The sequence below is a fragment of the Macrobrachium nipponense genome, chromosome 6 (assembly GCF_015104395.2).
Source record: "Macrobrachium nipponense isolate FS-2020 chromosome 6, ASM1510439v2, whole genome shotgun sequence".
NCBI classification, from domain to species: Eukaryota; Metazoa; Arthropoda; class Malacostraca; order Decapoda; family Palaemonidae; genus Macrobrachium; species Macrobrachium nipponense.
This window is the reverse complement of record NC_061108.1, coordinates 125,451,936-125,474,677: the sequence shown is the minus strand read 5'-3', so window position 1 is coordinate 125,474,677 and position 22,742 is coordinate 125,451,936. Positions and strand designations below refer to the sequence as shown.

Here is a 22,742-nt window from a genome sequence, read left to right as displayed (position 1 = left end):
AAAAAAATTATTAAAATTTTTTTTATTTATATGTTACCAGGTATGTGTGAAAAGCACTAATCTGGCAACGTGTAAAATGGAAAAGGTCTTGTTAAATAGAATGCCTGAAGTGAAACAACAATTGAAATTTGGGAAGTTTTTAGCAGGTTGGCTTACACTTGAAATAATTCTTTATAGAACCGTTGTAGCATGTAATTCTTGCCTGTACACTTTTCTGTCATCTTTACCCAGCACAATATGGGTAAGTCTAAGTCTCTATGCTAGCACAGTACTTTGACACAGGCCAGTCTCTGTGATGGTGAACCCCGGTGCCACTGACGAGACTACCATATTTTATACGCTGCCGGTTTGCCCTTTGGCATTGTATAGAATGCCTACGAAATGTCTTGAATATCGAGTATTTCATACTTTGACAGCAAATTTTTCGGCATTGTATATATATATATTGCCTATATATAATGTTACTACTATACTAAATGGACTGCTTTTGTGGTTCATGAATTTCCCTGATGTGCCAGTCTATAGCAGAAAATGGTAGCAGCTAAAAAAGGCAAATCCAGGGGGAAGCAATCACTTTTTAATTGCAGTACATCATTTTACAATTTTAAAATTTGTAATGAATGGTGGGGTGCTACAGGGCAATGTCACAGTGAAAAAGGGGGCAGAGTTGGAAGAGATTTAAAAGGACTAATAATAGGAAGCTGACGGACGAGAATATGCAAACAACGGGTTTTAATCAGCAAAACAACCCAACATTTTGTACAAAGCTTACTTAATAGAGTGCATCATATATCTAAGATTTGGGGCTCAAAATAAATCCAGTACACAGAAGTATTGAGGATAAGAGATCCACTAAGGGATGAAATAACAGCAAATAGAGAAAGGAACAGTTAATCAGGTTGAATATTTCAAATACTATCTAGGAATAATGATATCCAGTATACAGATTATCTTGGTTTGGAACAAAACAAAGATTATACATAAACCCAAGATCTGTACTGCTACATGAACATGAATCACAGACAGATAATAGACTTATATCTATAAGAAGTGTTATTTTCAACAAAGAACAGGAGTCATGTGGCATGTAAGAGTGAGAAAATCTATAAGGGAAATTAAGGAATTTCCATATGTAGAAAGATATGAAGACTGCTTGGACATGTCCCCTTTACATCCCCTTGGAAAATACTACATGACACTAAGCTAGATGTGAGTGAAAAGTTACATCAAATATAGAGTTAAAGCTTCATCCTAAATTTTATATTTATCTCTTCTATGCTTAAAAAAAATTACAAATGAACTACTTCATGAATTGCAGAACAATAAGCTTTAAAGCATTCTTCAAAAGGAAAAATAAAGAAAACTTACCTTCCTCTACAACTTCCCCAACAAAAACTTTGGCAATTCCTGACATGGCAATGACAACATTTTGTGATACTGAGCAGCCAGTGATTGTTTGCATAACCTGTGGTAAATAAATAAATGAATTATTCTGATCACAAAAAATTTACATAAATTTATCCTAATACTACCAAAATTAATCATCATCAGTCAACTGCTGTGATGTTAACAAGGCAATATATCGGGTTTAAAATTCACTTAATATTCAAATACTCTGGCAAATCAACAAAATTCCATACAAAGAGCTCTGCAAACTTACTCTTTTGATTGCTGCCTTGGGGAATGCTGATCTCCGGTACATTTCATAGCGATCTAACTGATCCTCAGTAAAATTAGACACAAGAACTCTAGAAAACCAAGAAACATGTAAATTTGAATTGAGAAATGTCAAACTTAAAATAAAATTAATACACAAAAAAAACAAGAAAAAATGTTGAAGTACACTAGAAATGTCAAAACAAATTATCAATGAAGATGGTGACATTTTCTTTTTCTCCTACTACCCATTCCCAAAATTCTTTTCCTTGATGTCCCAAAATATACAAACTTCCATATTTCAAGATCTGATCCAACATTATATTTGCCTGACCACTGCATACAAAGAACAGAATCACCCTGTTTTGAATTACATATACTAGTCATGTATAACCAAAACTAACATTTGGTCTTGATGGATTCACTTCACAATGATCCTAAGCATGATCTATCCTGGAAATTTGGCTGAAGCAAAATGTCAACCAATGTACAGAAATACAATTCTAATTAAGTCTTACATATTAAATATACCTAATTAAAAAAAAATTTTAATAAATCCATTACATACTTTAAGCAAAAAAAAACAGCAGCCAATTGGTTGATCTATTTATAAATTTCTTTGTCCCTAAGGAAAATTGCTACACAGAGAACACCTTGATATGGACATTTTAATTGTGCAGTAACAATGTTGAATAGATTCCATTCAAGTCCTTTTGCTACTATGAAATTGTACTGCATGACACTTTGGTCAACTTAAAAAAACTTTTCAAAGATAGCAAGTTATCTTAAATAATATAAGCGTGCTAATGGGGCTCCATGTACAGAGTACTAGCACCTTGGTTTTGTTTGGGTCATTTGGAGTGAATAGCTTAAATGAGCAAATAAGGACAGCTCAGTTCAGTCTTAAGAAAAGGGTAGAAGTTCAAACTCTCTAACTGGGGTTTTGAGAAAGATTGGCATAACATAACATTTCACAATAAGAAAAAGATGGTATTTTGCATTGTTTCTTTGGCAATGTTTTTGTGTGTGCAGAGTAATTTTATGCATTTCTTATTCATGATAGCGTTTCGTGCATCAAATGCCTTAAGTGTTTTCTGAAATACATTCTTATTTTTGTTCTCATTACCATCAACAATGAAAAGGAATGATGAAGAAACTAATAATAATTAACAATAATAATGAAGACCTTATGAATTCAAAAAATGAAAATACAGTGGTACCTTGTTTGTCGAACGTTTCATATGTCGAACTTTCCATTTTTCGAACAAAATTTTCGAGAAAATTTTGTATTGTTTGTCAAACAAATGCTCGTACTTCCAACTGACTGATTATCTAGTTTATACTTGTATTCGACGGCCTACTGGGTCGTACAAGTTAAACTGTATTAATTTATTTTTTCATTTACAATATTGTATATAGTTTAATGATAACAATATTCGACAAAATACATTGAAGTATAAAGCATTTAATATAAAATTTAGCTTTCAATATAACATTTAGCATAAAAGAAGTATAAAATCGTACGTAACCGCGGTGACGTCACGCCCAGCTGACTTGAGATTGAACGAGGGAGCGTTGATATGTTAAGGAGAGGAAAAGAGTTAAAATATTACTGTATGTAAAAGCAATAACAGTTCACATAAAAAGGGAATTTCTCAATAAATTAAACGTAATGATAAAGTATGAAAACAATCAAATACAATAAAAGAAAAGCGCCTCAGCGGCGTGGTTGGTATGTTATTAGCGTCCCACCTCGGTGGTCGCGGGTTCGATTCTCGGCCATCCCATTGAGGAGTGAGAGATGTGTATTTCTGGTGATAGAAGTTCACTCTCGACGTGGTTCGGAGGTCACGTAAAGCCGTTGGTCCCGTTGCTGAATAACCACTGGTTCCATGCAACGTAAAAACACCATACAAACAAACAATAAAAAAAAGTCTTAATTGAGCCAGTGTCCAGTGCGCCGAGTGAGACGGTCTAGTTGAACAATATAAATAGAATAGTAAATGAAAGAACAAAGCTTTTCACAGTAAAATTTAGCACAAATGATTAACAAAATCATTCGTCATTGCGGTGATACACAGCTAACTTGAGGTAGAGGGAGGTAGCGTTTATATTTTTTAGGAATAATGAATGAATGATTTTAAGTTATCATGCGTCGTGGTATTGTTGAGGAGAGAAGAAGAGGCAGTAAAATCTTTACTATAATATGTATGTAAAAGCAGTACCAATTCACATACAAAATAAAATGTTATTTCACAATAAATTGAACGTAATGATAAAATATGAAAATAATCAAATGCAATACAGAAAAAAGGGAAAAAAAAAAAAAAAAAAAGTCTTAAATGAGCCAGTGCTCGGTGTGCCGAGTGAGACGGTCTAGTTGAACCAAGGTCTAGAGAATATAAGATCTTGTTATGCGCAGCTTAAACTGGGGCACAGGATTAAACGGCTAGGTGCATGACGTCACAATAACCGCAGTCAGGCCCCTTAACTTATAGTAATCCTGCCTTTACTTTCTTTCTTTTCTTTTTTTTTTCTAAATACTCTAAGCTATTCGATAATAAATTAATAGTCAGATGTAGGTTCTTCATTCTACTATGTTAAGAAGAATAATCATAAGAGAGATCATTAGAACATTTTCGCCAAATAACATTGAAATTATAGAAAACCTACCTTTGCTTTCTTCTTTTTATCCGTTATTAAATACTATTATGTTTCCGAAGGAAAATAATAGTCAGAATGAAAACTATATCTTAATATATTAAATAATCATGAGCGAGTTCTAAAGAACATTCTAAACAATAATATAAATATATGTCTAAATTACACATTTAACAGATCTCCATAAAATCACATTTTGCACATATATAGCTGTCTCTAACTTTTTCAATCTATGCACCGCTTTTCTGGAACTACTAATGTGTCTGTTCAAATTTCTTATTCTAAAAACTGTATGGCATGGAACAAAATATTTAGACTTCTGAAGTTATTTGGATGTGACTGCTATTGTATCCGCTAATTTAATTATCGCTCCTTTTAAGGCTGTTAAAACATTTTCCTCCCATGGTGAGAATCAAGAAACACCAGGTTTCATTAGTTTCCCTTCACTAAAGTTTATGGCACCAATCTATGTGTCATCTTCCTTTGTTACTTTTGTTCCTAAATGTTCCAGTTGTGGAAACTTGGGAGCAATGAACCCGCCAACATACGGCATCTTCCAATGTTTGTTCTTCAACTTCCTGGTCTTTGAAGTCATCACTTTGATCATCCTTATTAAATACTGGTAAGCAAAATAAAATTGCCGATATACTGGGTTCTTTCTCAAGGGAATTTCCTTCGTCTTCGAATGATGCTTCTTGCTTGTCAGAGACGTGGGAAAATGAGGCGGATGTTACATTTTCACTGTTGCAGTTTTAAACGTTGCTCTTTGAGCTTACAAGTGTTTCGTCTTTTACTAAAAGGTGGGCTCTGAGACGATGTTTAAATGCAACTGGTGATGGGTGCTGATCGTACGCTCCCATTTGACTTGTGCAACGAAAAAAGTGCCCCAACCCAGCCTGATTTAGTCTGCAATTTAGAGTATACGTCATGCCAAGTTTTTATTTTGCCATTTTCAGCAAGTTAGATAAAGGATAGAGCATTGTACTTTTCTTCACTTTCATTTCTCTAGCGGTTTTATTCATGTCTTGAAAGATTTTGTCTTGCATTTACAGGTTTAGTCACATAAGCATTTCTTGATGATTTTCTACCTGTTGGCAGTAAGAATAAAACGGATCAAACTATCTATCAACAAGCCGAATGAAATGGCTTGTAATTTTCCAGGCCTTCTCTTCAAATATCCTTGGTTGTCGAAGTGATCAAAAGATTTTTAAGTACTTTTGGACAGCAGTTGCACGGCAAGTTTAACTTTCATTCGTTGCATACTTATAATAACATTGATATGTTTTTCAGAAAGTTTATAAGCTGTAAGAAGATCACTTCATTCCCCTTTATTAGCTCTCTAACTGGACCATTGTGAGCGTATGTACCACATACAGTTGCCTTAAAGTGTTCCTTTACCCCATCCCCTTATGTTTCATGAAAATGGTCTGGTAACGCAGCAGTGAAGCCTGTTTGTCTTGTAACGACGGATGTGAATGGTCGAGATATTGATGCCAATGCTCATATTTTCTAATCACTACTGTAGACAATGTGTTATGGATATTAATGTGTTAAGGATATTAATGATATAAGAATAAGTTTACATTACCAGGGAATTAAGTTGTTAGATATATAGAAAAATCGTATAATAACAGAATAATAGAAATAGCAATGGTGAAAATCATATTCAGTGCTTACTAACCATAATCGTCAACCTTTGTTCCATTCAGGTGTGGCTGCTGCAGGCATTTGCTGGGAACATACTTTTGTCCATGGTAGATCATTATTTAGTGTCAATTTCACACCCTCACAAATATTGCTGTGTCTTCGTGGAGGGCAACACAGCGATATTAGTGAGGGTGTGAAGAAAGTTATTGAAGTCAAACTAACTGTTACAAATATCTCGTTCAACATTTAAAATTTCCCTCCACATGTGACCTAACAAAACATCAAGAAGAAATCATCAATTGTATTTTCATTTTTATGGAAGTAAACTCCATGATGGTCACAGAATAGTGAGGTTCATATGAGTTCATGACAACTATGGTGGTAGTTCGAGAATTCATCAGTTGTCAAAGACCCACTTTACAATGGAATTACCCTGTGTAATGTAATTAAGTGCTTTGTAAGGTATTTCACTTTTAATACTGAATATTTATATGTATACAATTAGCAATTTGACCTTGCAACCACTTGCACCTTAAATGGGTAGATACATAGAAATAAGAACTGGATTGAATTGCTTTTGCTTTCAGTATTCGTCAGGTTTTGATTTTATTTCTTTACATTTAACTTAAATGGCTAAATTTCTCCCCTCATTTGAGCTGGTCCTTGATCATAATCATTGCTAAAAAGTAAAACACCCAAGCTTTTTGTAAATATATAATTATGAGTTTTCTTTATTAAAATCAGCTGGTTTCATAAATGAATTTATAGCACCTATCTAAAAACTATGAAGTAATACACAATTGCCATGTTCAGTGTTTTTCACAACCATAATTTCGTATTAGCCTTTGTTATAGGACTCAAGTATTACAGATTGATTGAAGCTATATGTACTTTTTTTTTTCAAATTTCCATTCTTGTAAAACTAGAGAGAAAAATTAAAGTCTACCAGAATGTAAATAACTACTTACTAGAGGCAGCATTGAAGCTTCCATGAATGTAGATAACTACTTACTGGAGGCAGCATTGAAGTCTACAGGTCACAGATCACTACTTACTGGAGGCAGCATTGGAGTCCCTAGGGATGTAGATAACTACTTACTGGAGGCAGCATTGGAGTCTCCAGGTCACAGATCACTACTTACTGGAGGCAGCATTGAAGTCTCCAGGTCACAGATCACTACTTACTGGAGGCAGCATTGAAGTCTCCAGGTCACAGATCACTACTTACTGGAGGCAGCATTGAAGTCTCCAGGTCACAGATCACTACTTACTGGAGGCAACATTGGAGTCTCCAGGTCACAGATCACTACTTACTGGAGGCAGCATTGGAGTCCCCAGGTCACAGATCACTACTTACTGGAGGCAGCATTGGAGTCTCCAGGGATGTAGATAACTACTTACTGGAGGCAGCATTTAAGTCTCCAGGTCACAGATCACTATTTACTGGAGGCAGCATTGGAGTCCCCAGGGATGTAGATAACTACCTACTGGAGGCAGCATTTAAGTCTCCAGGTCACAGATCACTATTTACTGGAGGCAGCATTGGAGTCCCCAGGTCACAGATCACTACATACTGGAGCGAAGCATTAAAGTCACCCATTGGAGACTCCAATGCGTCCTCCAGTAAGTAGTGATCTGTGACCTGGAGACTCCAATGCTGCCTCCAGTAAGTAGTGATCTGTGACCTGGAGACTTCAATGCTGCCTCCAGTAAGTAGTGATCTGTGACCTGGAGACTTCAATGCTGCCTCCAGTAAGTAGTGATCTGTGACCTGGAGACTTCAATTGCTGCCTCCAGTAAGTTAGTGATCTGTGACCTGGAGACTTCCATGCTGCCTCCAGTAAGTAGGTGATCTAAATGAACCCTGGAGACTTCAATGCTGCCTCCAGTAAGCAGTTATCTACATCCCTGGAGACTTCAATGCTGCCTCCAGTAAGTAGTGATCTGTGACCTGGAGACTCCAATGCTGCCTCCAGTAAGTAGTGATCTGTGACCTGGAGACTTCCAATGCTGCCTCCAGTAAGTAGTGATCTGTGACCTGGAGACTTCAATGCTGCCTCCAGTAAGTAGTGATCTGTGACCTGGAGACTCAATGTTGCCTCCAGTAAGTAGTGATCTGTGACCTGGAGACTCAATGCCTTGCCTCCAGTAAGTATGATCCAGTGACCTGGAACTTCAATTCTGCCTCCAGTAAGTTAGTGTCTGTGACCTGGAGACTTCCAATGCTGCCTCCATTAAAGTAGATCTTGTGGACCTGGAGACTTCCAATTGCTGCCTCCATAAGTAGTGATCTGTACCTGGAGACTTCAATTGCTGCCTCCAAGTAAGTAGTTTATCTACCATCCCTGGAGACTTCAATGCTTGCCCTCCAGTAAAGCAGTTGATCTGACATCCCTTGGGAGACTTCAATGCTGCCTCCCAGTAAGTAGTGAATCTATCTGACCTGAGGGACTTCCAATGCTGCCTCCAGTAAAGTAGTGATCTTGTGACCTTCAGACTTCCAATGCTTGCCTCCAGTAAGTAGTGATTCTGTTTGAACCTGGAAGACTTCCAATTGCTGGGCTCCAGTAAGTAGTGATCTTTGTTGACGCCTGGAGACTTCCAATGCTGCCTCCCAGTTAAGTAGTTTGATCTTCATTGCGACCTGGAGGGGACTCCAATGCTTTTGCCTCCTAGTAAGTAGTGATCTGTGACCTGGAAGACCTTCCAATGGCTGGCCCTTCCAGTAAGTAAGTTACTACATCCCTGGGATCTCCATGCTACCTCTAGTATTAGTGACGGTGCCCTGGAGACTTCTAATGCTGCCACTCCAGTAAGTGTTGATCTGTGACCTGGAGACTTCCAATGCCTGCCGTCCAAGTAAGTATGTTATTCTTACATCCCTGGGAACTTCCAATGCTTGCCTCCAGTAAAGTAGTGATCTGTGAAACCTGGAGACTTCAAATGCTGCTGCCTCCAGTAAGTATTATCTAACATCCCTGGGGACATCCAATGCTACTCCATAAATAGTTTATCCTACATCCCTGGGGACTCCAATGCTGTCCTCCAGTAAAGGCAGTTTATCTACATCCCTGGGGACAACTCCAATGCTGCCTTCCTGTAAGTAGTTGATCTGACATCCCTGGAGACTTCCAATGCCTGCCTCCAGTAAGTAGTTGATCTCTGACCTGGAAGACTTTCCAATGCTGCCTCCGTAAGTAGTTGATCTGTGACCTGGAGACTTCAATGCTGCCTCCAAGTAAGTACTTGATCCTGACATCCCTGGAGACTTCAATGCTGGCCTCCAGTAAAGTAGTGATCTGTGACCTGGAGACTTCAATACTGCCCTCCAGTAAGTAGTGATCTCCTGACCTGGAGACTTTCAAATACTGCCTCCCGTAACCAGTTAATCTCCATCCCTGGGGGACTCCAATGCTGCTCCATAAACAGATCCTACATACCTGGGGACTTTTCCAATGCTGCCATTCCAGTAAGTAGTTGATCTGACAGCCCTGGAGAACTTCCAATGCGGCCGCCAGTAAGTAGTGATCTTGACCTGGACCTGGGAACTTCCAATCTGCCTCCAGTAAGGTATGATTATCTGACCATCCCAGGGGACTTCCAATGCCCTGCCTCCTAGTAAGTTAGTGAATCTGTGACCCTGGAGACTTCCAATACTGCCATCCAGTAAAGTAGTTTATCTACATCCCTGGAGGGGACTTCCCAATGGCTACCTCCTGAGTAAGTAGTGAGGGCTGTTGACCTGGAGACTTCTAAATGCTGCCTCCAAGTAAGTAGTGAATCTTGTTGACCTGGAGACTTCAATACTGCCTCCCAGTTAACATAGTTATCTACATACCTGGGGAAAACTCCAATGCTGCCTCCAGTAAAGTAGTGGATCTGTGAAACCTGGTAGAACTTCAAATGCCTGCCTTCCAGTAAGTAGTTGATCTGACATCCCTGGGGAACTTCCAATACTGCCTCCAGTAAAATAGTTTATCTTACAATCTACATCCCTGGAGGGAACTTCCAAATGCTGCCTCCAGGTAAGTAGTTGATCTTGGACCCTGGAGACTTCCCAATGCGGGGCATCCATAGTAGTCCCAAATCTTGACCTGGAGACCGTCCAATGCGGCCTCCAAGTAATATTATCCTACATCCTGGAGGGACTTCCAATGCTGCCTCCTCCCAGTAAGTAGTGATCTGTGACCTGGATAGTTCCATGTGCCTCCATTAAATACCTTTAATCGACATCTGGGGACCTCCAATGCTGCCAATCCAGAAGTAGTTATCTGTGAGTGAAACCTGGAGAACTTCAATGCCTGCCTCCAAGTAAAGTAGTTGATCTACCTTGGACCCTGGAGACTTCAATGCTGCCTCCAGTTAAGTAGTGGATCTGTGACCTGGAGACTTCAAATACTGCCGTCACCAGTAAGTAGTGATTCTGTTGACCCTTGGAGACTTCAATACTGCCTATCCAGTAAACAGTTATTCTACATACCCTGGGGACTTCCAATGCTGCCGTCCAGTAAACAGTTGATCTACATGACCTGGGAGCCCTTCCAATGCTGCCTCCAGTAAAGTACTTATCTACATCCGGCCCTTAGGGAGACTTCAACTGCTGCCTTCTCCCAGTAAAGGTAGTGATCTGTGACCTGGAGACTTCAATTTGCCTGCCTCCAAGTATAAGTAGTGATCTCTGACCTGGAGGAAACTTCAATGCTGCCATCCAAGTAAGTAAGTTGAATCTTACCACAACCTGGAAGACTTCAAATACTTGCCTCCAGTAAAATGTTGAATCTATCATCCCTGGAGGGACTTCAATGCTGCCTCCAGTAAAGCAATGATTTCTTGTCATCCCTGGAGGGGACTTCCAATGCTGCCCTCCCAGTAAGTAGTTGATCTGTTGACCTGGAACCTGGGACTTCAAATACTGCCCTCCAGTAAATAGTTTATCTACCATCCCATGGAAAGATTCCAATGCTGCCTCCAGGAAGTAGTGGAATCTGTGAACAACTGGAACTTCAATGCTGCCTCCATTAAACAGTTAATCCTACATCCCTGGGGACTTCCGAAATGCTGCCTCCAGTAAGTAGTGGATCTGTGACCTGGAGGAACCTTCCAATACTGGCCTCCTCCAGTAAATAGGCTTATCTACATCCCTGGAGACCTTCAATTGATTGGCCTCCAGTAAAGTAAGTGATCATTGTGGACGCCTGGAGATTCTTCAAATGCTGCACCCTCCAGTTAAAGTAGTGATCTGTGACCTGGAGACTTCAATACTGCCCTCCAGTAAAGCAGTTATCTACATCCACTGAGGGGACTTCCAAATGGCAGCCTCCAGAAAGTAAACCGTTTGATTCTGACCATGGAACCAGGGGCTTCCAATGCTGCCCTCCAGTAAGTAGTTATCTTACATCCCTGGGGACATTCCAATGCTGGCCTCCCCAGTAAGTAAGTTGATCTGTGAGTGACCTGGAGACTTCAATGCTGCCCTCCAGTAAGTAGGTTGATCTTACAATCCCTGGAGACTTTCAAATGACTGCCCTCCAGTAAGTAGTGATCTGTGACCTGGAGGACTTCCAACTACTGCCCTCCCTAAGTCAAGTTATCTACATCACTGGGACTTCGATGCCTGCCCTCCAGGGTATTATGATCTTGGGACCTGGAGAACTTCAAGGCTGCCTCCAGTAAAACAGTTATCTACTAATACCTGGGGACTCCAATGCCTCCACTCCAGTAAGTAGTGATCTGTGACCTGGAAGACTTCAACTGCTGGCCCGTCCAGTAAAGAGTTTTATCTACAATCCTTCCCTTGGTGGGGACTTCCAATGGCTGCCTCCAGTAAGTAAGTTGACTCTGAGTGACCCTGGAGACTTGCCAATGCTGCCATCACCAGTCCAAACAGTTATCTACATACCCTCAGGGGACTCCAATGCTGCCTCCCAGTAAGTAGTGATCTGTTGGACCTGGAGAACTTCAATGCCTGCCATCCAGTAAGTAGTGAAATCTGTGAACCTGGAACCTTTCAATTCTGCATTCAGATAACCTAGGGGTTATCCTACCAATCCCTGGGGACCCATTCTGCCTCCAGTAAGTTAAGTGAAGTCTGTGACCTTGGAGACTTTCAAATACTGCCTCCAAGTAAAGTAGCTTTATCTACATCCCTGGAGACTTCCAAATGCTGCCTCCAGTAAGTAAGTGATCTGTGACCCTGGAAGAACTTCCAATGGCTGCCACCTCCAGTTAAGTAGTGATCTGTGACCTGGAAGACTTCCAGAAATACTGGCCCCGTTCCAGTAAAGCAGTATCTGTGACCGGATCCCGGGGAACTCCAATGCTGCCTCCAGTAAACAAGTTTAGTCGACTATGACCTGGAGGGGACTCCAATGCTTGTCCTCCAGTAAAGTAGTTGATCTTTTCATCCCTGGAAGACTTCCCCAAATGGCTGCCTCCAGTACAAGTATGTGATCTGTGAGACCTTGGAGACTTTCAAATGCTGCCTCCAGTAAAGTAAAGTGATCTCTGACCTTGAGGAGACCTTCCAATGCTGCCTCCAGTAGTAGGTGGATTCTGTGACCCTTGGAGACTTCAATTACTGCCTCCAGTTAAGTAGTTGATCTGTAACCATTCCCAGGGAACTTTCAATGCTGCCTCCAGTAAAGTATTAATCGACCTCCCTGGGCCTCAATTCTGCCACCATTAAGGTAGTGATCTGTTGCTTGGAGATTTAAATGCCTGCCTTCCTCCAGTAAAGTCAGTTTATCTACATACCCTGGAGGGGACTCCCAAATGCTGCCTCCAGTAAGTAGTGATCTGTGACCTTGGAGGGACTTCAATGCTGGTCCTCCAGTTAAAAGTAGTTTGATCTTTGACCATCCCTGGAAGACTTCCAATGCTGCCTCCAGTAAAGCAAGTTGAACCTCTTTGAACCTGAGACCTTCCAATGCTGCCTCCATGTCAAAATCCGTAGTTAGTCGAATCTATGACCTTGGGGTATACTCCCAATGCTGTCCATCCAGTAAGGTAGTGATCTGTGACCTGGAGAACTTTCCAATGCTGGCCTCCAGTAAGTAGTGATCTGTTGACCTGGAAGAACTTTCCAAATGCCTGCCTCCAGTAAGTAGTTTATCTACATCCCTGGAGGGGACTCCAAATGGCTTGCCCCTCCAGTAAGTAGTGATCCCTGTGACCTTGGTAAGATTTCAAATGCTGCCTCCAGTAAGTAAGTTGATTACATCCCTGGACCTGGAACATCCAACGCTGCCTCCAGTAAGTAGTGATTCTTGTGACCCTGGGAGACTCCCAATGCAGGTGCCTCCAGTAAGTAGTGAATCTGTGACCGTGGAGACCTCCAATGCTTGCCATCCAGTAAAGTAAAGTGATCTGTGGACCTGGAGACTTCCAATGCTGCCTCCAGTTAAGTAGTGATCTGTTGGACCTGGATGACCCTTCCAAAATGCTGCCTCCAGTGAGTAGTTTGATCTGACATCCCTGGAGACTCCAATGCCTTGCCTCCAGTAAAGTAGTGATCTGTGAACCCTGGCAGAACTTTCAATGGTCTGCCTCCAGTAAGTAGTGATTCTGTGAACCCTGGGAGGAGGGGGGAAGACTCCCATGCTGCCATCCAGTAAGTAGTGATCTGGTGACCTGGAGACTTCCAATGATGCCTTCCAGTAAGTAGTGATTTCTGTCATTTCCGTGGAGACTTCCAATTGCTTGCCCTTCCAGTAAACGTAGTTATCCTGTGACCATCCCTCAAAAAAAACCCACCTTTTTCCAATGCTAAGCCGTCCAGTAAGTAGTGGATCTCTGGACCCTTGGGAGACCCTTTCCAAAATGGCTGGCCTCCAGTAATAGTGATTTTTACCTGGAGGATCTGCCAATGCTGATCCCAGTAAGGTAGTTTATCTACCATCCCTGGGGACTCCAATGCGGCCGTCCTAGTAAAGTAAGTGATCTGTGACCTGGGGAACACTTCCAATGCTGTCCTCCAGTAAGTAGTTGATCTGTGACCATCCCAGGGGGGAATCCAATGCTAAAGCCTCCTAGTAAGCAGTGATCTGTGACCTGGGAGACCTTCTAATTACTGCTTCCTCCTAGGTAAGTAGTGATCTGTGACCTGGAGGAACTCCAATGCTGCCTCCAGTAAGTAGTTTGATCTGACATCCCTGGGGACTTCCAATGCTGCCTCCAGTAAAGTAGTGATCTGTGACCTGGAGACCTGCCCAAATGCCTGCCTCCAGTACAAGTAGTTATCTACATCCCTGGAGGAACTCCAAATTGCTGCCTCCAGTAAAGTAGTGGAATCTGTGAACCTGGGTAGACTTCAAATTGCTGCCCGGTCCAGTAAAGTAGTTGATCTGTTTTGCCTGGAGACTCCAATTGCTGCCTGCCAGTAAAGTAGCTTGATCTGTGACCATCCCAGGGGACTCCAATGCTGCCTCCAATAATGTAGTGATCTGTGACCTGGAGACTTCCAATGCTGCCTACCAGTAAGTAGTTTATTCTGACCATCCCAGGACTTTCCAAATGCCTGCCTCCAGTAAAGTAGTGACTACGACCTGGGGAACTCCAATGCTGCCTCCGTGAAGTAATAGTTATCCTACATCCCTGGAGACTCCTAATGCTGCCTGAGGAGTCCAGTAAAGTAGTGGATCTGTTGAACCTGGCAGACTTCCAATGATTGCCTCCAGTAAAGTAAGTGATACTGTGACCCGTGGAGACTTTCCAATGCTGGCCTCCAAGTAAGTAAGTCGATCTGTGACCATGGAGACTTCCAATGCTGCCGTCCAGTAAGTAGTTGGATCCATACTGACCCTGAGGACGTTCCAATACTGCCTCCATTAACCAGTTAATCTACTCCTGGGGCCCAATGCTGCCTCCAGTAAACCAGTTATCTACATAACTGGGGACTCCAATGCTTGCCTCCAAGTAAGTAGTTGATCTACTGACCCTGAGGAAACTTCCAATGCTGGCCATCCAGTAAGTAGTTGATCTGTGACCTGGAGACTTCCAATGCTGCCTCCAGTAAGTAGTTGATCTCATGACCCTGGGGAGACTTCCAATGCTGCCTCCTAGTAAGTAGTGATTCTGTGACCTGGAAGACTTCCAATACTGACCTCCCAGTAAAGTAGTTAATCTACATCCCTGGAGGGGACTTCCAATGCTTACCCGCTCCAGTCAAGTAGTTGAATCTGTGACCATTGGAGACTCTAATTAACTGCCTCCAGTAAGTTAGTTGAATCTGACATCCCTTGGAGACTTCCAATGCTGCCTCCAGTAAAGTAATAGTTAATCTGTGACCATCCAGGGGACTTCCAATGCTGCCTCCAGTAAACAGTTTGATCCTACATGACCTGGAGGGGACTTCCAATGCTGCCTCCAGTAAGTAGTTGATCTGTGACATCCAGGGACTTCCAATGCTGCCTCCAGTAAAATAGTTGATCTGTGACCATCCCAGGGGACTTCCAAATGCTGCCTTCCAGTAAGTATGGTTATCTTGACCATCCCAGGGACTCCAATGCTGGCCTCCAGTAAGTAGTTGAATCTTACATGACCTGAGGGGACTTCCAATGCTGCCTCCATAAATAGTTATCTACCAATCCTGGAGACTCCATGCTGCCTCCAGTAAGTAGTGATCTGTGACTGGAAACTTCAATGCTGCCTCCAGTAAGTAGTTATCTACATCCCTGGAGACTCCAATGCTGCCTCCGGTTAAGTAGTGAATCTGTGACTTGGAAACTTCAATGCTGCCTCCAGTAAAGTTAGTTTATCTACATCCCTGAGACTCCAATGCTGCCTCCAGTAAGTAGTGAATCGTGACCTGGAGACTTCAATGCTGCCTCCAGTAATAGTGATCTACATCCTGGAGACTCCCTGGAGACTCCAATGCTGCCTCCAGTAAGTAGTGATCTGTGACTTGGAAAACTTTCAATGCTGCCTCCAGTAAGTAGTTTATCTACATCCCTGGAGACTCCAATGCTTCCTCCAGTAAGTAGTGTTCTGTGATCTGAGACTTCAATGCAGCCTCCAGTAATAGGAGGGTAATCTTACCATCCCTGGGGAAACCTCCAAGGCCCTGCCGCCAAGTAGTAAGTGATCCTGGGGTGACCTGGAAGATTTAAATGCCCTGGGGCCTCAGTAGTAGTTATCTACATCCTGGAGGATCAGGGGCCTGCTCCAAGTAAGTATTTTATCTAAAAAAAACATCCCGAATAACAATGCCTCCAGTAAGTAGTTATCCTAACCATCCCTGACTCCAATGCTGCCTCCGTAAGTGGTGATCCGTCGACCATGGAGACTTTCCAATGCTGCCTCCAGTAAGTAGTTATCTACCATTCCCTGGGGCTCCATGCTGGTCTCAAGTAGTAAGTTGATCTGTGACCCTGGAGACTTCAATGCTGCCTCCAGAAGTAGTTATCTACATACCCTGGAGACTCCAGCTGCCTCCAGTAAGTAGTGATCTGTGACCTGGAGGAAACTTCAATTTGCTGCCTCCAGTAAAGTAGCTTATCTTACATCCTGGAGACTCCAATGCCTTGCCTCCAGTAAGTAGGGATCTGTGACTTGGAAACTTCCAATTGCGCCTCCAGTAAGTCTTTATATACATCCCGGAGGACTCCATTGCTTCCTACAGTAAGTAGTGTTCTGTGAATCTGGAGATTTTTTTTCCATGAGCCTCCCCAGTAAGTAGTTATCTTACATCCCTGGGGCACTCCAATGCTGCCTCCAGTAAGTAGTGATCTGTGGGACCTGGAGATTTAAATGCTGCCCTCCAGTACAAGTAGTTATCTTAACATCCCTGGAGTACTCCAAATGCTGCCTCCAGTAAGTATTTATATACATCCCTGGGGGACTCCCAATGCTGCCTCCAGTAAGTAGTTAATCCTACAATCCCTGGGGGACGCCAATGTGCTGCCTTACCAGTAAGTGGTGATCTGCGACCTGGAGACTTCAATGCTGCCTCCAGTAAGTAGTTATCTACATCCCTGGGGACTCCAATGCTGTCTCCAGTAAGTAGTGATCTGTGACCTGGAGACTTCAATGCTGCCTCCAGTAAGTAGTGATCTGTGACCTGGAGACTCCAATGCTGCCTCCAGTAAGTAGTGATCTGTGACCTGGAGACTCCAATGCTGCCTCCAGTAAATAGTTATCTGTGACCTGGAGACTTCAATGCTGCCTCCAGTAAGTAGTGATCTGTGACCTGGAGACTCCAATGCTGCCTCCAGTAAGTAGTGATCTGTGACCTGGAGACTCCAATGCTGCCTCCAGTAAGTAGTTATCTACATCCCTGGGGACTCCAATGCTGCCTCCAGTAAGTAGTGATCTGCGACCTGGAGACTTCAATGCTGCCTCCAGTAAGTAATGATCTGTGACCTGGAGACTTCAATGCTGCCTCCAGTGAGTAGTTATCTACATCCCTGGGGACTCCAATGCTGTCTCCAGTAAGTAGTGATCTGTGACCTGGAGACTTCAATGCTGCCTCCAGTAAGTAGTTATCCACATCCCTGGAGACTCCAATGCTGTCTCCAGTAAGTAGTGATCTGTGACCTGGAGACTTCAATGCTGCCTCCAGTAAGTAATGATCTGTGACCTGAAGACTTCAATGCTGCCTCCAGTGAGTAGTTATCTACATCCCTCGGGACTCCAATGCTGCCTCCAGTAAGTAATGATCTGCGACCTGGAGACTTCAATGCTGCCTCCAGTAAGTAGTTATCTACGTCCCTTGGGACTCCAATGCTGCCTCCAGTAAGTAATGATCTGTGACCTGGAGACTTCAATGCTGCCTCCAGTGAGTAGTTATCTACATCCCTGGGGACTCCAATGCTGTCTCCAGTAAGTAATGATCTGTGACCTGGAGACTTCAATACTGCCTCCAGTGAGTAGTTATCTACATCCCTGGAGACTCCAATGCTGCCTCCAGTAAGTAGTTATCTGTGTCCTGGAGACGCCAATGCTGCCTCCAGTAAGTAGTGATCTGTGACCTGGAGACTTCAAAGCTGCCTCCAGTAAGTAGTTATCTACATCCCTGAAGACTCCAATGCTGCCTCCAGTAAGTAGTTATCTGTGTCCTGGAGACTTCAATGCTGCCTCCAGTAAGTAGTTATCTATATCCCTGGAGACTTCAATGCTGTCTCCAGTAAGTAGTTATCCATATTCCTGGAGACTTCAATGCTTCTCTCAGTAAGTAGTTATCTACATTCATGGAGACTTCAATGCTTCTCTCCAGTGAGTAGCTATCCATATTCATGGAGCCTTCAATATTGCCTCCGGTAAATAGTTATCCATATCCTTGGTGACTTCAATGCTTCTCTCCGGTAAGTAGTTATCCACATTCCTGGAGACTTCAAAGCTTCTCTCCTCTAAGTAGTTATTTACATTAATGGAGACTTCAATGCTTCTCTCCTGTAAGTAGTTATCCATATTCCTGGAGACTTCAATGCTTCTCTCCTGTAAGTAGTTATCCATAATCCTGGAGACTTCAATGTTTCTCTCCTTTAAGTAGCTATCTACATTAATGGAGACCTCAATGCTGCTCTCCAATAAGTAGTTATCCATACTCCTGAAGACTTCAATGCTTCTCTCCAGTAAGTAGTAATCCATATTCCTGGAGACTTCAATGCTACCTCCAGTAAGCAGATATCCATATTCCTGGAGACTTCAATGCTTCTCTCCAGTAAGTAGTTATCCACATTCCTGGAGACTTTACTGCCTCTTTCCTGTAAGTAGTTATCTACGTTCATTGAGACTTCAATGCTTCTCTCCAGTAAGTAGTTATCCATATTCATGGAGACTTCAACGCTGCCCCCAGTAAGTAGTTATCCATATTCTTGAAGACTTCAATGGTTCTCTCCTGTAAGCAGTGATCTATGTTCCTCGAGACTTCAATTCTTTTCTCCAGTAAGTAGTTATCTATATTCATGGAGACTTCAATGCTACTCCCTAGTAAGTAGTTATCCATATTTCTGCATATCTTCCTCTTTCCATTGATGCATTGTTTTGTAAAACTGGTGGCCGCACCTCAAAGTTTACCCAGCTTGATTAGCTGCATATTGATATATTTACCTGTCTAATAAGGGTTAAGTAGTTGTCCATATTTCTGGAGACTTCAATGCTCCTTGCTCTTCAGCAAGTAGTTATCTATATACCTGGAAACTTCAAAGCAGAACAGTGTTTAGTCTCTATTAAAACACATCAAATATATTGTGGCTTCAGATTAAATCATCAAGGACATAGAACCCTAGACTAAGTTAATGAGTCATTCGATGAATGTCCTGCTCAAGATGTAGGCCTAGGCCAAGGTCAGAAGAATCTAGCCTTTTAGTATCAAAACCAATGACATACATTATATAAATTGTGGCCTTGGCCTAAATTTTCGAGGGCTGAAGACAAAGAGACTATGTCAGTTTCAGTCATGGTATTCCGATGTCAGACAAAGGCCTAGGTTAAGGTCAGAAGAATCCAGCCCCTTGGTCTCTACACTACTTTCAGTGCAGTGTGTGTATGTAAAATGTCTATCACTTCTCATATGTAGGTTTGGTTGGCGTTGACCTGCTCAAGATGTTCATGATTGACAGGAAAAGCACCAAAAGAAGGAACAAAAAGTTTGTGCATCTTGTTGCTTTACTTTCAAAAACACTTTCATCTCAATTATATCCTGAGCTGTCAGAAAACTTTATCTGCATCTTATAAACATATTTAATAGGTTGTAACGGATTTCATTGCTTTGAAAGGAAAATTAAGCTTGGTGAAATGCCAGTCAAATCAAATTTACTCAGAAAATTAAATAACAGGTTAATAATTTGTAGAAGCCTTTTGGCTACCACATTAAGGCCAACACTAAATTCTGTTAGACCAAACTACTGCTGCTTTCTGATTATGAGGAGAATGAACGAGTTTGGTGCTATGACCAAACCAAAACCCCATCCCAAAAAAATCAAGAACAAGAAACGAGATATTACAATATCAAGGGTTGACCTTTAAGCAAAGGCGAACAGAACTTATTAGACTGCAGTTCCAGAGCTTTGTAAAAGAGGGGAAAAAATGGTCATGTGACCGTTGAAATTTTAGGAATATATACTGATTTTTCCACACCACATCTCGTGAGGAGTGACCTGGGAGGTTGCAGGGCCACCTGACGATGGAGGGAGGGTGGGACTGGAGGATAGGTAAGGGACGGGGAATGGTGGCTGGAGAATCAGTTGTGGGGGGTGGGGGAGCCGTTGGTTGAACGGACTCATTTAATTTGATCCTAACGATAAGGAAAGCAAAAATCGACACTGATGCTCTAATCAGGGAAGGGTCAGGATAATACAAAGCTGCAATTACTGGAATCAGGAACAATGCTTGTTAAACATGAAAAAGAATGAATAACAATTATAGTGGATGTAGCCAAATGAACTACGTGTTCCCTTCAAGATTAGTTTGGAGCTCATTTTCACACACAAAAAACTAATCAAATTCAGTTTCAATTAAAATTTTATTAAAAATAAAAATAAAATTAATGGACAAGGACGCAAAAATAGCAAAATGTATCTTGAATTCATTGAACTGACAAATCCACGGGATCATAAATAGTCGACAAATTCGAGACTGATGCACAAGAAATCCAGTCACGAATCCCACGAGACAAAAGGCTGAAATGAAAACTCATATCGACTGCAAACTATTCCTTTTTATCCACTCTTGGGTTGGTATATAAGGACCATCAGGGTGGTTAAGGTGTGTTGTTACTCGGATGACCCGAGTTAAATACCGGCGAGAGAAATTTCCATCTAGGCTACTCTGGTGAGAAGTGGCTCGAATAAAGAACAAGTATGAGTGACAACACACTGGATACATTAGTTCCTTTATACATCTGGTGGTCTATAATTTTCCCCCAAAGCCTTCCACATCGTAACCTGTCTATGGCTATCATAGTTGCCTTTATGAAATTATATTTATAGGTCTTGGTAGTTGCGGTTTATAATTTCATTACTTTATAAATAGATGGATTGTGTAAATCCAAAGCGTATTTCCATTCAAATAACGTTCTGAAATTGACACCTAATAATGATCTACCATGAACAAAAGTAGGATCCCAGCAAGTGCCTGCACAGCCACACCTGAATGGAACAAAGGTTGACGATTATGGTTAATAAGGACTGAATATGAATTTTACCATTGCTATTCTTATTGCTCTGTTACTATACCTATTTTTCTATTTGTTTAACATCGACTCAGTTCACTGGTAAGGTGAACTATTATTCGTATATCATTAACATATTGTCTACAATAGTGATTAGAAAATATGAATATTGGCATGCAATAGCTCGACCATTCACATTCGTTGTTACCAGACGTACAGGCTTCATTGCTGTGTTACCAGACCATTATCATGAAACAGAAGGGGAAGGGGTATAGGAACACTTTGAGGCAACTGTACCACCCGGCAATATGAATCCATGGTCAAGAGAATTATTTCTGAAAAGCTTAACTTGAATTATTTCTGAAAAGCTTAACTTGAATTATTTCTGAAAAGCTTAACTTAAGTTGACGTCACGCTCTCGACCTGGCAGAAGCTTATTTTGGGTCAGCGCTGACAAGACCTCCTATACTCTTTGGACCTTGAGTTGAACAATATTAACAAAATAGTAAATGAAAGAACAAAGCTTTTCACAATAAACCTTAGCACAAATGATTAATAAAATCATTCGTCATTGCGGTGATACACAGCTAACTTGATGTAGAGGGAGGTAGCGTTTATATTTTTTAGGAATAATGAATGAATGAATGATTTTAAGTTATCGTGTGTCGTGGTATTGTTGATGAGAGAAGAAGAGGCAGTAAAATCCTTACTATAATATGTACGTAAAAGCAGTACCAAATCACATAAAAAATGATATTTCACAATAAATTTAACATAAATAAAACATGAAAACAAATGCAACACAGTGAAAAAAAAAAAACGCTTGCTCGAGTCAGTGTTCGGTGCGCTGGCTGAGAGAGAGAGAGACCTTACAGACCTTACAGACCTTACATCTTGTTCGGGTTGCCCCAGGTCCCTCAGTGTGAGGCACCTCTAATGTCTACCAGAGAGTTGCTAGTACATCTTCCGGTATATTTTGCATCTTCCAATCTTGGATGGTCTGGGATGCAGTTTAGATATTTGTCGAGCTTATTCTTAAACACATCTACGCTCACTCCTGATATATTCCTCAGATGAGCTGGCAACGCATTGAATAGACGCTGCATTATCGATGCTGGTGCGTAGTGGATTAATGTCCTGTGTGCTTTCCTTATTTTTCCTGGTATAGTTTTGGGCACTATTAATCTACCTCTGCTTGCTCTTTCTGATATTTTTAGTTCCATGATATTTTCTGCTATTCCTTCTATCTGTTTCCATGCCTGAATTATCATGTAGCGTTCTCTCTCCTTTCAGACTATATAATTTTAAGAACTTTTGGTAGTCTTTCCCAGTAGTCTAGGTCCTTAACTTCTTCTATTCTAGCTGTAAAGGACCTTTGTACACTCTCTATTTGTGCAATATCCTTTTGATAGTGTGGGTACCATATCATATTGCAATATTCAAGTGGACTACGAACATATGTTTTATAAAGCATAATCATGTGTTCAGCTTTTCTTGTTTTGAAGTGCCGTAACAACATTCCCATTTTTGCTTTACATTTTGCCAACAGAGTTGCTATTTGATCATTGCATAACATGTTCCTATTCATCGTCACACCAAGGTCTTTAACTGCTTCCTTATTTGTGATGGTCTCATTATTAGGTCCCTTATATGCATATAGCTTTCTTTC

The 22,742-nt window shown here is 41.5% G+C and overlaps 1 protein-coding gene across 1 annotated transcript in view; it reads right to left on the bottom strand.

Annotated features, from left to right (window-relative positions):
• LOC135216135 (transcription initiation factor TFIID subunit 11-like) overlaps positions 1–22,742 on the bottom strand; it is a 76,713-nt gene that overhangs the window by 1,217 nt on the left and 52,754 nt on the right. The window contains exons 5-6 of the mRNA XM_064251216.1: positions 1,661–1,748; positions 1,369–1,465 (exon numbers count right to left, since the gene is read on the bottom strand). Of these exons, the coding sequence (XP_064107286.1) occupies positions 1,369–1,465; positions 1,661–1,748 (185 nt within the window). The remainder of the gene's footprint in view (positions 1–1,368; positions 1,466–1,660; positions 1,749–22,742) is intronic.